The sequence below is a fragment of the Heterodontus francisci genome, chromosome 6 (genome assembly GCF_036365525.1).
Source record: "Heterodontus francisci isolate sHetFra1 chromosome 6, sHetFra1.hap1, whole genome shotgun sequence".
NCBI classification, from domain to species: domain Eukaryota; kingdom Metazoa; phylum Chordata; class Chondrichthyes; order Heterodontiformes; family Heterodontidae; genus Heterodontus; species Heterodontus francisci.
Genome location: NC_090376.1, coordinates 67737092 through 67753553, shown reverse-complemented (window position 1 = coordinate 67753553; position 16462 = coordinate 67737092). Strand labels below are relative to the sequence as shown.

The following is a 16462-nucleotide window of genomic DNA, read 5'->3' as shown; positions in this document are numbered from 1 at the left end:
CAGCGACCGAAACAACACGGAAGGCAGCAGTTACGGGCTATAAGTCCAGCCAAAGGCAGGAAAAAGACAGAAGCGCAAGGAGAGAACCAACTGTGTAACAGCCCCGACAACCAATTTTATCTGCAGCACCTGTGGAAGAGTCTGTCACTTGAGAATTGGCCTTTATAGCCACACCAGGCGTACAAACTACTGACCACCTCTAGGCACTTACCCATTGTCTCTCGAGACAAGGAGGCCAAAGAAGTGTGAGATCACATGTTTCCTCTGATTTTATCTCACACTACATTAAAAATCACAGTTTTTAAAAGATAATGATGTTACAAAGTCCAGCATTCATATCAGTCGACTGATGGGCGGTAATTGGCCAGATAAGGTATGTCTTGCTTTTTGTGGACAGAACATACTTGTTCAATTTTCCACATTGTCAGGTGGTGCCTGTATTGTAGCTGTACCGGAACAGCTTGGCGAGTGGTGTGGCTAGTTCTACACTTGGATGTTGTCGGGGTTCATAGCCTTTGCTGTATCCAATGTATTTTGCCATTTCTTGTTATCAGGTGGATCAAATTAGCTTCTGTGATGGTGGGGGCTTTAGGTGGTGGCCGAAATGGATCATCCATTTGGCACTTCTGGCTGAAGATGGTTGCAAATGCTTCAGCCTTGAGTTTTGCACTTACATGCTGGGCTGTGCCCTCGTTAAGGATGGGTATGTTCAAGTAGCTTCTTCCTCTTCCCTTTAGTTGTTTAATTGTCCACCACCATTCATGACTGACTGTGGCAGGACTGCAAAGCTTTGATCTGATACGCTAGATATGGGATTGCTTCGTTCCGTCTACAGCATGCCGTTTCCAGTGTTTAGCATGCCTGTAGTCCTGTGATGTAACTTCACCAAGTTTTCACCTTTTTAGGTATGCCTATGCCATTTCTCATTGAACCAGGGTTGGTCCGCTGGATTGATTGTAATGGTAGAATGAGGGATAATCCAGGCTATGGGGTTAGATTGTGGTAGAATACAATTTTGCTGCTGCTGGTGGCTCATGGATACCCAGTTTTGTGCTGCTAGACCTGTTGTGAATCTATCCCATTTAGCACGGTGGCAGTGCCACACAACACGATGGAGGGTGTCCTCATTGGGAAGATGGAAGTTTGACTCTGCAAGGACTGTGCTCTGGTTAGTCCTACATACACTGTCATGGACAGATACATTTGTGATAGGAACATTGATCAGGATGAGTTTAAATAAGTTTTTCCCTCATATTGGTTTTCTTTCCACCTGCCGCAGGTGCAGTCTGGCAGCTATGTCTTTTAGAACTTAGCCAGTTTGGTCAGTAATGATGTTACTGAGCCACTCTTGGTGATGGACATTAAATTCTCCCATCCAGAGTACATTCTATGCCTTTGTTATCCTCAGTGCTTCTTCCAAATGATGTTCAACATGGAGCAGTATTGATTCATCAGCTGAAGTAGGGTAGCTGGTGGTAATCAGCGGCAGTTTCCTTGCTCATGTTTGACCTGATGCCATGAGACTTCTTGGGATCTGGAGTGAATGTTGAAGACACCCAGGGTCATTCCCTCTGACTGTGTCACCACCTCCGGTGGGTCCTTTGGTGGGACAGAACATATCCATGGATGGTGATGGAGGAGCTCAGTTTCAAATTTTTGTCTGTTATTTGATCCTGTGAAGTGCCTTGGGATGCTTAACTAAATTGTCATTGTTTGTTGATGAGGGAAGTAAATACCACTCGCATTACCAGACTCTAAGAAAACTAAGGATACAACCAAATCATTTGCATTCCACCTCCCTCACTTCTCCACCATTGAGCAGGCAAGGATTTCTGCAGGTTTGTTCCTGGTATAAGACATTATGTTGATATTAACATTAGCAAAGCTTAACTTTGATGTCTATCATAATCCCACCACTTACATGTGTAACTGGTATTGAAGATAAATGTGAATGTTTCCATAGGAGCAGGTTAATATTCGAGTTTACATTGCATTTTAAAATGAAATGTTTTGATGACTATTTAATCTTAATATATAATAGATGCTTTAATACAATTCATTAATTTAAGATAATTTCATTCAAAACATATTGATGAAATTTTCTACTTTAATAGAAGTGGTCCAAAAGTGTATTTGAAAAGTTTTTGTAATGATAAAATTGATTTTAGCAGTTTTTGTATTCAATTTAATTGGAAAATTAACAGAAACACAAGAGTGTAATATCTGAAAACAATAAATATGATATATAAATAATATATTTTTGTATATTAGAATGCTGCAAGTGATAGAATGACTAAACATTTTCTTTCATGTTTAGAAGGGAGATATAATTGTGTCTCCCCATAAAGCTGGTGCCACTTTTCATCATGAGGGCTTTTTCTGGAGATGCTGGTTTAATGAAGCAGTGGTTGATGACAACATCTGGAAATTCTGGTTCAGTGAGTAAAATAATCTTTTAATTTAGAAAATAAGGAAAACTAACATATAGGGCTCTCTAAAATTTAGTTGCTGTCTTAGTAATTTTCAAAACTAAGGCTAAAAGCTCCTTAGCCTAACATCAGTAGCAGCCAGAATCTATTATTGAGGATGCGACAATAAGGGTTTTGGAAAATCACAATATGATTAATTAGGCAGAGTCAACAAGGTTATATGAAGGGGAAATCTGTTTGACAAATCTGTTAGAGTTTTTTGAGGATGTAAGTGGCAGGCTAGATAAGGGGGTACTCATGGATATAGTATATTTGGATTTTCAGAAAGCAATTTCAATGCTAAGCAGGAATGTGCAATTGAGGTTACAATCAGATCAGCCATGATCTTGTTGAATGGCGGATCAGTCTCGAGGGGCCGAGTGGCCTACTCCTGCTCCTAATTCGTATGCCAGTGTGATGTTAGGTATATAGGCCGTACGTCCCAAAGACTGGCGGATCATATCAAACAACATGACCCTTCTGCTGTTCACAACGGGCAAGGTATGGGCCGTACCCAATCAGCCCGTGCTTGTAAAACTCAAAACACAGTGTCCAACATTAGATGTGAATGTTTCCATAGGACATTTGCTAAATAATCCACAATGTGCTAAGAATTACGCTGACAACCAATTTAAGATTGTCAGTAGGGCTCACAGTGTGGCGCATTTTCACGTACTGGAAGCTACATATTAATACATAGAGCCCTGTTCTTTGCAGACAGAAATAATATGTACAAACATTGCGCCTGTTTCTGCTGAACAAAGTAAGTGACAGCCATTCGCTGGTTCATTCCTTGGGCAATGCCTTGACCAATCAGAGTTAAGTTGCCTGGTTTAAATTTCAAACAAAACATGGCAGTTAACTGTCAGTCACCGTAAGCTGGTACATTCTCAATGGCAACACCTCTACCAATCAGAGTTCACTTGCCAACCAATCAGCACTCACTTCTCATGCAGTATAAGTTGTTGTTTTCCCTTACATTTGTTATTCTGGTGGATTGTCCTGATGAGTGCAAGACAAAAAGCTCCGACAACATGTCTCTATTTTCAGCAATTTTCAGAAAGCATTCATAAGGTGCCACACAAGAGGTAGTTACATAAAGATTAGGGCTCATAGGATTAGGGGTACTATGTTAGCTTGGATTGAGGATCGGTGAACGGACAGAGAATAGAGAGCAGCAATAAGTGGTTCATTTTCCAGATGGCAGAATATATAAACTAGTAGAGTGCCTTAATATCTATATCAATGACTTAGATGAGGAGGCCAAGTGCAATATACCCAAGTTTGCTGATGGTACAAAGCTGATCAGAAAGTAAACTGTGAAGAGAAGCTAAAGAGGCTGCAAAGGGATATAGATCAGTTAAGTGATTGGGCAAGAAGGTGGCAGATGGGTATAATATGATAAAAGTGTGAAATTATTCAGTTTGGTAGGATGAATGGAAAAGCAGAATTTTTTTTTAAAGATGAGACACCAGTAAATGTTGGGATTCTTAGGAATTTGGTATACTAATCATAGAAAGTTAACACACAGTTACAGCAAACAATTAAGGAAACAAATGGTGGTGGGCCGAAGGGCCTGTTTCAGTGCTGTATCTCTAATCTAATCTAATCTACATTCATTGCAGGAGGTTGCAGTATAAAAGTAATGAAGTCCTGCTGCAATTATATAAAGCTTTGCTGAGACCACACCTGGAATACTGTAATAGCATTTTGGTCTTCTTACCTTGAGAAGAATGCACTTACCTTAGAGGGGATACAATTAAGGTTCACTTGATTGATTCCTGATCTAAGAGGGTTGTCCTGTGAGGAAAGATTGAGTAGAATGGGCCTATAATTCTCTGGAATTTAGAAGAATGAGAGATGATTTCATTGAAACATAGGCCAGAATTTTAACGGTAGCAACATGGGTGGCGTGGCCGTGTGGGTCGGGTGGAGGGTGGGGGGTGTGCAGAAGTGAGAGATCGATATTCTCAGAGCCTTTCAATTACCGAACGGCAGGTGGGGAAGCCAGCCAGTTAGGAGGCCCGGGCGGGAGGAAGTAGCGGCTAAGGCAAGGCTGGCACCTTCTTTAAAAGGCACCCAGCAGTAGTTTTAAAGGCAGCAGCCCCAGAGGAAACTGATAGGCAGCACTGGAGTGATTGGGAGATGACAGAAGGCAGAGCAAGGGTTACGACCAGGTGAGAAAGGGGTCCAGGGGTTCCCTCTAAGCTTTTTCCTGGTTTGGCCGTAACAGGGTTTAATTTTTAAAACACTATATTTTTGGCTTGCCGTAAGTGCTCTCCAATTGGAATGGCAAAGACATCAACCAGACAGGTTTTTTTAGATTTAAATGAGAAAAGCGTAAGTTTATTAACCTTAAAACTCTAATTCGGTTAAAACTGCTAAAAATATGCGACGCAACCACGCTAGCATGCACATGCGATAAACACACATGCAGATAGAGACAGAAAAGGAGAATCAAGGGGAAAGGTTTGAAGTAATAGCTGGAGTTCATTTACTGCCTTTTAAGTTCGATGTAAAGTCTTTGCCGTTAAATCTTGATGTCTCGTTGGAGCCCAGTACACACTTTCAAACTTGTTTCGATGGTTTTCTGTCTTGAGGCTTAGTTTCTTCCGTGGGTCCCTGTCTTTGCGTGAGAGGGAAAGAGAGAGAGTCAAGGAGATGCTGTCTTTTTGAAATCCAGTTGCAGTCTCTGCTTTCCATGAGAGAGAAAGACAGTGAGAGATACTCTCTCTTCAAGTTCAGTTGCAGTCTGATTTTTTTCCTGTGTCACAATTCAAATCATACCTGGGCCAGCAGGCCAGTCATGTGATTAGCTTCTTTTCTGGAACAACCTGCCTGGCTAGGTTTAGTGGATTCTTTCAATCTTAGCACACATCCTTAGTATGGGCTGGAATGTTGACTTTCACACCTTCAATGTCTTTTCATCAAAATCTACTTGGTTAATTGAATCAGTGAGCAGTTCCATTGCCTTCTCCAGGCCACTGTCCTTTTAGAATGCAGGTGCAGCCATGTTTTCAGTCCGGTAAGAGTTTGAAATTAATGTTCCATATAACAAAATTAATATGCCTCATCCTTGGCAGGTGTGGTTTTCTTGACAGCAGGTTATCTGATACCTCCCTGGAGGTGCTCCTCCAAGCAGTACAGGCTCAGAGGGAAGTCCTTTTCCCTCAAGATGGGAGCAGGAGACCGGCTTGCCAGACTAAAAGGGTATGGATGGAGATATTGGAGCAGGTGAACAGCTGTGGGGTGGTCCCACGTACGTGAATGCAGTGTAGAAAGAGGATCAACGAACTGATGCGCACTGGCAAGGTGAGTGCAGCGCGTAATATTAAGCTCGCAGCCTTAAATGTGACTAAAGATGAATATGAATTTGGAGAAGGGGTTGCCCACCCATTCAGTGGCAATGCCCCAGGCAGCAGCATTGGCTACTACATGCATGGGAGTCTCACTGTGGAGGACACCCAATGATCAGTCAGAGGTGACCCATGCAATGCCAGTACTGAATGACCACATGCAGGAGGCATCTGTCCCTGTGGCCCCATGATGGACAGTTAGGCTACCACCTACATAGGTGTGGTGTGCATGATGGGCGAGTAAATTCATATGCTTGCAGGAGAAGAGAGCTCTGAACATGCAAGAAAGAGCAAGAACTGGAGGTGGCGTCCCATATATGGTGATCCTCACGCCACAGAAGAAGAGGTATGGGAACTGGGAGGTATGAAGGCAGGGCAGACTATTGCTGATGGTGAGACGTGTGTGGAGCCCTGAGGGAATGAGTGGCCTAATGGTTGGGCGCAAGCGACCCTCTGGTGAGCACAAAGCACAGTGCGTATGTGTCCACAACTGGTCACAGGGAGCTGCAGATGATGAGTAGTCAGAAGGATGTGTTGGAATGCGTATACCCTCTTATCACTCTTCTCTTTCTTGCAGGTCATGGACAAGAATAGCCAGCTGCAGAACCTGTGGGACAGCCTATCACCTTTGAGGAGGAGAAGAAGACCTCAGAGGATGCAGTGTCACATCATACCCCACACTCTTTACCAGCGCAGATACTCTGCTGTTGGTGGGCAGTCACATGCCACTAGCAAAGGCGTCACAATTTGGTAAGTATAGCATAGACGCACACGAGCAGCTGGCAGAGGCAGTGACAGTTGCAGCCATTCACAATTGGAGGACTGGAGGAGGGCACGGCGATGATGAGCTTCAGGCTGATGGTGTGCATCTGGAATAATCAACGAGGCGGCTAATGCTGGAGCTACAGTGTGAAGTGCGTGAACATCTGGCGGAGCTTCCAGAGGCTTTGCACACCCATGTGTGAATGATGGAGGAGTCCATCTTGGCCATGAGTGCAGCCATGTCCAAGGCGTGTGTGTGCATAGCTTCCTCCGTTGAGTAAGTGGTGACCCTCATGGAGAGCCACATCCAGCAAATCACCCAGTGGATACCAAAGATGTGCACAGACCTGCATGCCACTGTCTCCTCCATGAGCTCTGTGGAACAATGGATGGGCGAGGGTAGGAGGGGGAGGTGGCAAAATGGTTGGAGCCAACACCAGGTGCTCAACCACTTCAGTTGAGCAGGGAAGGACAAGTGTGCCTTGAAAGGGTAGAGGAGCGGCTCCTTGAAACACAGAGCATTCCTGATGTGGATGGCAGGTCCTTAACCCTCTGACAGTGACGCCAACACCTTAGGAAACTGCAATGACAGAGGCGGCACCCGCACCTGTGCAGAAGGCCCTCAATATCCTTGGGCCCTCAAGGCCTCAGGTTACCAGAGGACGACCACCACGGCCATCGAAAGCCATGGAGAAGAAAGGTCAGCAGTCTGCCTCCACCTTAGCTAACAGCACTGGGACAGCACCATGTAGGAGCACCCGCAGGCACACAACAAAGTCCAATTAGCTGCAATTGGCTTTCACAAGGTTATATTTTATAGTTCAATGTCACCTTACTGTTTATTTGTCTTTAATGAAATCTGATATTTTGCAATACAAAAAGAATCCTTTACTCATTTACTACTAAGCCATTAACAGTTCGATGGCTTTTGCAAAGGGTATGATGGGAAAGACCACACTGCATTAGGTCAGTGCATTTCCCATGCTGTGGCCTGATGTGATGATGGGTCCAGTGAGATGATAAGGCCATTCTAAGAAACAGCAATAGGGCTGTAGAAAATGGAAGATTTATTTGCTTTTATGTGTGTGTAAGAAAGGCTCATGAGAAATATGCCTGTATTAATGAATCACGAGCTTCCCTTTTGCATATCTCAATGAGCCTTGCCTGCGATCCCTTGTTGCCGACCCCTGTGAAGACCCCGTGTCCATGCACGTACACCAACGTCGGTGGTAAAAATTTTAAGATCCTTGACTTGTAATTTCAGGGCTGAGAAATTTCCCATTGGCTTCTTCTCCCAGACCAGTCCAACTTCTAAAAAAAAAATCGCAGCTATCAGTTTCTCTGACTCCTTTCTGTCTGCCCTCTCTCTCTGTTTCCCATCTCTCTCTCTCTCTCTGTCCCCATCTCTCTCTCTCTCTCTCTGTCCCCATCTCTCTCTCTGCTCCTGTCTCTTGCTCTCTTCCGAACTTTGGACAGGTTTGTAGTTTTCTGGCGGGTTCCAATTTTTTTTTTTTTAAAGCCAGCCGAAAACCACAAACTTGTCCGAGGTTCAGAAGCGCTGTCTCTGCTCTAAGCATCTGTCAGCTGTGAAACTGACGGCTGCTATTTTTTAAAAAACTGACCCACCACAAAGCTCTTCTACTGAGAGTTCCCGCTCCCTGCAACTGTCACAGAGAGAGAGAGAGAGGGTGGGGAGAGAAGGGTGGGGGGCAGAGGGAGAGAGAGGGAAAGAGGGGATCACAGAGAGAGAGAGAGAAGCAGAGAGAGAGAGATGGGGCAGAGAGAGAGAGGGCGAACAGAGAGAGAGAGGGGGAACAGAGAGAGAGAGGCAGAGAGAAAAACAGGAGTAGAGGGGGGCAGAGAGAGAGAGAGAGAGAGCTGGGGGGGCAGCGGAAGGGAGAGAGAGAGGGGGACATGGATAGAGAGGGGATAGAGAGGGGGCAGAGAGAGCAGAGAGAGAGAGGGGGTAGAGAGGGGTGAGAGAGAGAACGAGCAGAGAGGGAGAGCAAGAGAAAGGAGCAGAGAGAGAGAGGGGGCAAAGAGAAAGGGGGGCAGAGAGAGAAAGGGGAGCAGAGAGAGAGAGGGAGGCAGAGAGAGAGAAAGGCAGGGAGGGGAGCAGAAAGAGAGAGAGGGGGTCAGAGAGAAAGATAGGGGGCAGAGAATGAGATGGGGGGCAGAAAGTAAAGGGGGAGAGATGGGGGGACGAACTCAGAGAGGGGGAACATAGACAGGGGTACACAGAAAGGGAAGGGGAGGGAGAGACAGAGAGCGAGAGAGAGAGACAGAGAGCGAGATGGGAGACAGTGTGATCAGGATCACTCCTGACAGATGGACATCTACCCAGAATACTCCGCATCGCATTGACTACTTGTGCAAACAAAGAAAATGCCAGGTATCTCACTAAATCACTGTCCAACATAGTGACCAGAAAGTAAGTCAATAAATTAGTCTTCTCATTTAAAACTTCTTCACAAAAATGCACATTTGCTGTTGTTTTGATGCCTTTATCTTTCCAAAATAGTCTCACCAGCCCCCTATGTTAAGACAAAAATTGTAATGTGGCCCCCCCATGTGAAAATGTTGGACACTCCTGCTTCAAACCTTCAATCTTGTGTTTTAAAGTAACCTAGCAGCTGGGTTGTTTTAAAACACAAGTTCAAAGGCTTGTGTTATGTAAACTTATTTTAAAAAGGCAAAAGTCACTTAAGGAATGTCTTGATTTCTACGCTCTGGCATGTATTATTTTTACCTGGGACACAAGCTCAACGACATGTTGAAAGTTGCTGGACTTTTACTTCTATATGAATGTCATAATTCCGCTGCTATCCACGTGGAATCACAATTGTTCCAGAACTTGTATTAAGGAGAAAACAGGCAAGAAAATCCAAAGAATCTCCAGAAGTCAGCACTATAAGTTCCTCATGACTACAAGAGTGTGGTGTAAGAAGGCTGAGTAATACTGGCAAAAACAGGATGCTGCTGACCCCTATACACGAGATAGTAAGTACAAGGTAATGGGTAGCTTTAATAAACAATAATCTATGATGAACTGTCTATGATTCTTTAACAAAATCCATGCTGCATTTACAATTTTAAAAACTGTCCGTGAAGACACAGTCAAAATTTATTATGTTTCAATGACCATGTTAGAAACAGTAACTGATTTTTTTTTGCTGCGAATTGGATTAAAGGACAAGTTTTACAAGTATGTCAAAGATCAGTAACTGCAATGTGCATCATTTACTATCCAGTTTGAGGGCAGATAATCTGAGTGGCCAATGTAATTTGTAAGTTGTCTGTATCATATCATTACATTACGTTAAAAGTGCACCTTTGCGAACAGGTAATAGATTTGGTATGGGCATAAATTAGTTAGTTAGTGACTAAACGTTTTGTAACTGAATAGTAAATGCAGTAACACCCACTCAACTTTTTGCAGAAAAGCTTTTTGTCAATAATTATCTTGTCAGAGCTGAATTGGAATCGACTGAGATATAGACATAAGTGAATTTTAGAGAATCTCTTTAATGGAGGAGCTGAAGGGTGCTTTTTAATTGTTATTGTGTTTATCTAATTTTGTCACTAGCTTTGGTGAACAACTGACATTTTGTCCAGGAGAGATTCTGATGTTACTGTATTTTAGCATCCAGGACTTAGTTTAACAGCCTGTCAAGATGAATAAACTACTCTTGGCTACCTATCGGTAATCTCTCTGTCCCTTCCTGTCCCACTCTGCTTTTGCATGACTCTTCTGAAGTACTATCTTCTCCATCTTATAAAATTCTCTGATTTGGGGATCACTGCCCTTTTGTTGACAGATATTACATTCAGGTGGAGCGGTTGCACAAACATTGACCATCACGGGTCAAATTGTCTTGTGACAACAGCAGTTTAAGAAATGGTCCATCTTCCTATTGCTGATTTTTCTATTGCCTCATCTCAATATTAGATTGGTTTATTTGATGAATTTTCACTCCTGACACAGTGTGAATCTACAGAGGTCATCCAACAAGGTCCATTTAGCACTTCGTGACAAGGTGTAGCTTGCAAAAGTATTTTGCATTGGCATTGCATACTGTTTTGCTTGCTAGCTAGCTAATAAAGTTATGCTGCTCTCCATTGATGTTTGTATGCTTAGCTAATTAGCTCCCAGTGGTTGCAGCTCTTTCCCTCTCCAATGCTCCTCTTCACTGGAGGTCTCAAAGCCTGAGTGAATAAGACTCATTACAAATTACTGGACTCACTTCTCAAAACCTCACAGCCCTCTTACTCTGTACACACAAGTGGCAAGTTAGATAGGACACTCAGTCAGAATGCCTCTGTTGTGCTCGCAAAGTTTGACAAGCCTCCAGATTGATACTGGAATGGAAGAAAGTGATCCTCGTTCCTAGGGACTGCCTAAGAAGAGAAGACTGCCATTGTTTACTCACTATCACTCTGCCTGCAATGTTGCTCTACCTCTCACAATGGCTGCTGACTGCAGCCAAGACTGACCTTCCGTTGAGCTTCCCCCTCCTTATAGCAGGTGGGGCTCTGAAGCTCTGTGGTTCTTGCGTGCCCCTTGCAAAATTGCAAATAGCTGGTAAAATCCTTGTTAATTGCCTGTTTAACAGGCTTAATTACCTTCCTGCCGCGTTCAAGCATGGCCTCCACCTACCAGCTCAGCTACCTCTGGGAAGATCCCCATCGGGCTTCCCTCCCAGCCCATCTCCACTGCACTGATAGAATTCTGCCCATAAATTCTTAGTGGGCTTGACAGGGTAGATGCTGAGAGACTGGAAAGTCTAAAATTACAGGACATAGTCTCAGGATAAGGGCTTGGCCATTTAGGACTGAGATGATGAGAAATTTCTTCACTCAGAGGGTTGTGAATCTTTGGAAATCTCTACCCCAGGAGGCTGTGGATGCTTAATCATTGAGTATATTCAAGACTGAGACCAAAAGAATTCTGCGCACTAAGTGAATCGAGGAATATGGGGAAAGGGGAGTTGATGTAAAGGTTCACCATGATCTTATTGAATGGTGGAGCAGACTCAATGGGCTGTGTGGCATACTCCTGCTCCTATTTCTTATATCTAATGTTCTTATATTGTGGTAAGTGGGGAACCCCCATGCATCTGTCGGGTAAGTCATTAAAATATGCAAAGAGGCATTTAACTCAGGATTTAACCCACTGAAATATTCAGTGTATTAACAGCTAATCTGTACTAATGCTTTGTCTTTCAACACATCAGCAACATATTGTTTGCCTTTGCTCCGTGACCTTTTGGTCAGCTATGTGGCCTGGTCCAATCTAGACCTCCTTTGTTATCTCTTGCCCCACCCCCACCTCACTTGCTTATAACCTGTGACTTTTCTAATATTTGTCAGTTCCGATGAAGGGTCACTGACCCGAAACGTTAACTCTGCTTCTCTTTCCACAGATGCTGCCAGACCTGCTGAGTGGTTCCAGCATTTCTTGTTTTTACTTCTTCTCAGAGTGTGCTCTTACAGCTTGACAGGTGCTTTCCAACTTCTTGGAAGTTAGTTCACCTGTTTTGGATGTCACTTATCTTGTTCGGCACTTCCTTGCTGTCAGCCTTCACTACAGCGTGGGAACAGCTATGCAGCTCTACCTTGCACCTCTGATGAAGAACAAGAGGAGCAGCAACACCAGTTGCCTTCTCTTCAGGCACATTCTGCTCCACAGGGCGGAGGGTATGGACACAGACACCCAGCGTGAAGGAGGCGAGATCCCCCAACACAGGATCTACAGGCAGAAGGTCAGCTCTCTCATTATATATGAGCAGTGGTGTTTCATGAGGCTCAGACTTTCATGCAAGTCATTGCTGACATCTGCAGCCACCTGGAACAAGACCTCCTTCCCAGTGGATGAGGTGGCTAAGCATTACCAGTGGTCGAGATGGCTCTCACTGGAGAAACCCCCCCCCCCCCCCCCCCCGCAACCTTGGTCTTCTGTCTATGCCATTCTGCAAGGAGAGAAAGCAAGGAGCTGTGAGTGTGAGAAATGGATTTTGTGCAGGGCAACATTTGGGAGGGTGACTGTGAGGCATGGGTGTGAGAGAGCACAAAGATGAGGATGAGTATGAGTGTCGGCTGTTCAGATGGAAATGTGAGGAGGTGTCTCGAGAGGAATGAGTGGAGCTGCAAGATGTGTTGGTCTGAGGAGTGCTGTGCTGGAGAATGCTGGAAAAGTCAGAGTGTGGGACTCAGCACCTGATAGTATTATGCCACTCACCTTTCCCACCCTCCTGAGGTCCTTGAACCTCAGTGCACTGTCTCCAGGTTGGAGGGACCACACCTCTGCTACTGACTTCCCCAGCCACTTCACTCCATGCCTGCTTGGTTTGCAAGGCTGGCCTTTTTGTCCTGACCTTGGCAATATCGCCTCATTTCAGTACCTCAGATCCTGCAGGAGAACCACCAGTTAAGAGACCGAGACACGGGGCGGAGCGGGAGTGGGGGGGGCGCAGACTTCCCAGGTCTCCTTTCCATTCCTGCGGTGGCTGAAGCCACAGGAATTATTGTACAGTTCAGCCATTCTGATCCTGGGGTCCCTTTCACTAGAAATCCTTCCTTTGACAGATTTGGCACGTCATCTCATCTACCCTCTCTGACTAGTTGGAAAATCTGGAACTGGGATGCTTATACCGCAGCTGAGTTAAAAGAGCCACGGCAAAGTCCGCTTCAATGACTGATGGGTTCCCAACCCGCTACCAGCCTCCCCGCTGCTTGTGGGCCTTATTAGATAAAATTTGACTCATGGAGACTGTAAAATTGTTTTTTTTAAAACTCGAATTAGGGCGGCACAGTGGCACAGTGGTTAGCACCGTAGCCTCACAGCTCCAGTGACCCGGGTTCAATTCTGGGTACTGCCTGTGTGGAGTTTGCAAGTTCTCCCTGTGTCTGCGTGGGTTTTCGCCGGGTACTCCGGTTTCCTCCCACCACCAAAAGACTTGCAGGTTGATAGGTAAATTGGCCATTATAAATTGCCCCTAGTATAGGTAGGTGGTAGGGGAATAGAGGGACAGGTGGGGATGTGGTAGGAATATGGGATTAGTGTAGGATTAGCATAAATGGGTGGTTGATGGTCGGCACAGACTCGGTGGGCCGAAGGGCCTGTTTCGGTGCTGTATCTCTAAATATAAATAAAAAATAAAATAATAGAATGCAACAGACAAAAACTAACATCAGAGAAAGAGATTGAGATCTCAGAAACAACAAAAGCAAGAATAGAAAAGAAAATGAAACTTCCAACAAAGCCATGAGTTGCGCAACAATAAGAATATAGAAGCACAGGTTATTACAACAAATAAAACTCTGATGAACCAATTACAAAGAAAAAAATGAAGAATATTGCAACACAGCCACGACTGGAAATCAAATAAACCACCAACATGGCTCTATATTTCCTTCTGTCAGGGAATCAGTTCCCACCTGGTCAGAGTAGAATTGTCTGGTGGAAATGTGTAATGATCCCTTTACAACGTGACATTTTAGAGTTTGAGTACAGCTGATGAAGACTTAAGTTAGTGCTCCAAAATCTGAAGCATGAATATTCAACAAATCTTGCTTCCATTTGAAGGTTAGTAAAACTGAAATAATCCCCTAAAATTCCATAAATCATCCCCATATTCCACAAATATTTCAAATGCAAATATTTATCACATTTATTACCCATTCATATTTGCTCTAAGAAGGTCATGGTGGGTCTTCACCTTGAACCACTGCAGCCGATGTGATGATGGTACTCCCGTGATGATGTTAGGTGAAGATTTGCAGGATATTGACCCAGTGATTATGGAGGAATGTCAATATATGTCCAATTCAGGATAGTGGGGAACCTGGAGTTGATAGTGTTCCCACGATGTTGCCTTTCTTGTCTTTCTTGGTGCTAGAGTTGCAGGAAAGGGAGGTGCTGTCAACATAACCCTGATAAGTTGCTGCAGGTGTAACTTGTGGATGTTACATACTGTAGCCACAATGGACTGGTGGTGGAGAAGCTGAGTATTGAGTGGCAGGGGCACCAATTAAGTGAACCGCTCTATCCTGGATAGTAATAAACGTCTTGGGCGTTGTCGCAGTGACACCCATACAGGTGAGCGATGACTATTCCATCACACTCCTGATCTGAACGTGTAGATAGTGGAGAAGCTTTGAGGGGTCAGCTGTGAAGCACTAGTCACAAAGTACCCAATCTCTACCCTGCATTTGCAGTCAAGGTTTTGATGTGGCTGGTCCAGTTAAGCTTCGGGCTATTAGTAAACCCCACAATGTTGCTGGTAAAGGTCTTGGTGATGGTCGTGCCATTAAAGACCAAAGAAAAATGGCTGGCCTTTCTTTATTTGAGATGGTCATTATCTTGCACTTACATGGCATGAATGCTACATGCTAATCGTCAGCCCAAGTCTGGATGTCGTCCAGGTCCTGCTGTAGGAATGTAATGGCATGGGTTGCCTCATTATCAGAGAAGTTGTGAATTAGCCGAACACATAGAATTATTAGCAAACAGTCCACCCCACACAATATGATGGAGTAAAAGGCCATTGATAAAGAAGCTCACCATTTCTCTGAGTAGCTCCCACAGTGTTGTCCTGAGGCTTGTTAAATGGACAACAACCAGACCATTTTACTTTGCATCAAGTATGACTTCAGTCACTGGAGGGTTTTCCCTTTAAATGCCCATTGACCCCAGTTTTGGTAGGATTCTTTGGTGTCACACCATGTTGAATGTTGCCTTAATGTCAAGAGCAGCTACTTTCACCTCTCCTGTAGTATTCAGCTCTTATGTCCTGGTCTGGATCAAAGCTGAGGTGAGGTCTGGAGTCAAATAGTTCTGGAGGAACCTGAACTAAGCATCAATGAGCAGGTTATTGGTGAGTAGGTGTTGCTTGATAGTTGTATTGAAGATTCCTTCCATCGCTTTACTGATGGTTGGGATGAGGATTAAAAGGATAGTAATTGATTGATTTAGATTTATCCTGTTTTCTGTGTATATACCTGGACATACCCCGGCAAACTTCCACATTGGTGGGTAGATGTCTGTCATAATTTACTAATAGAACTTGGCTAGGGGTGGGGCTATCTGTCGAAAACAGCTCTTCAACACTTCAGCTGGAACAGTGTCAGGGTCCATAGCTTTTGCACCCAACCACTTTTTACTGTCATGTGGAATTAACAAAATTGGCTGGACACTGGTATCTATTATGGTGGGGACCTCAAGAGGATGCAAAGTAGGGTCACCAATCAGCACTTTTCGCTAAAGATACTTACAAACCTTTCAGCTTTGTCTCTGGCACTCATCTGCTGAGATCCACCATAGTTGAGAATGGAGATGTTCATAGATCCTCCTCTTTCTGTTAGGTCACTCACATTCCAAACTGGATTTAGTAGGGTTTTAGAGCTCACATTCATTTGTTGTGGAATCACAACTCTGTCTATAGCCTGCATCGTGTCCAGCATTCAGGTAGCCTTGTGTAGTGGCTACATTAGGTTTGTACCTCAATCAAAGGTATTCGTGACAGATCCTTCTATACTCCCACTGAAACAGGGATGATTTCTTGTTTTGATGGCGATCAAGGGATGGAGAGTGCTAGCCAATGAGATTGCAGAATGTGGCAGAAACAATAATGCTGCTGCTGATGGCTCAGTAGAAAACTTAGCAATACCATAATAGGAACATGGAAACATAAGAACAGGAGTAGGCCATTCAACCCCATGAGCATGTTCCACCATTCAGTGAGATCATGGCTGATCTGAAATACTACACACACAGTAAAAGCAGTCTGTTCACACTCTCCACAATGCTATCAACTATACAGCTGGCATGACAGGTGGATCTAATTTTTGTTATTCTATTTGATGCTAAAAGTCTGA

At 44.2% G+C, this 16462-nt stretch overlaps 1 protein-coding gene across 1 annotated transcript in view; it reads left to right on the top strand.

Annotated features, from left to right (window-relative positions):
- LOC137370977 (transmembrane protein 182-like) overlaps positions 1–16462 on the top strand; it is a 57997-nt gene that overhangs the window by 16776 nt on the left and 24759 nt on the right. The window contains exon 2 of the mRNA XM_068032875.1: positions 2318–2438. Coding sequence (XP_067888976.1) covers positions 2318–2438 — 121 coding nt within the window. The remainder of the gene's footprint in view (positions 1–2317; positions 2439–16462) is intronic.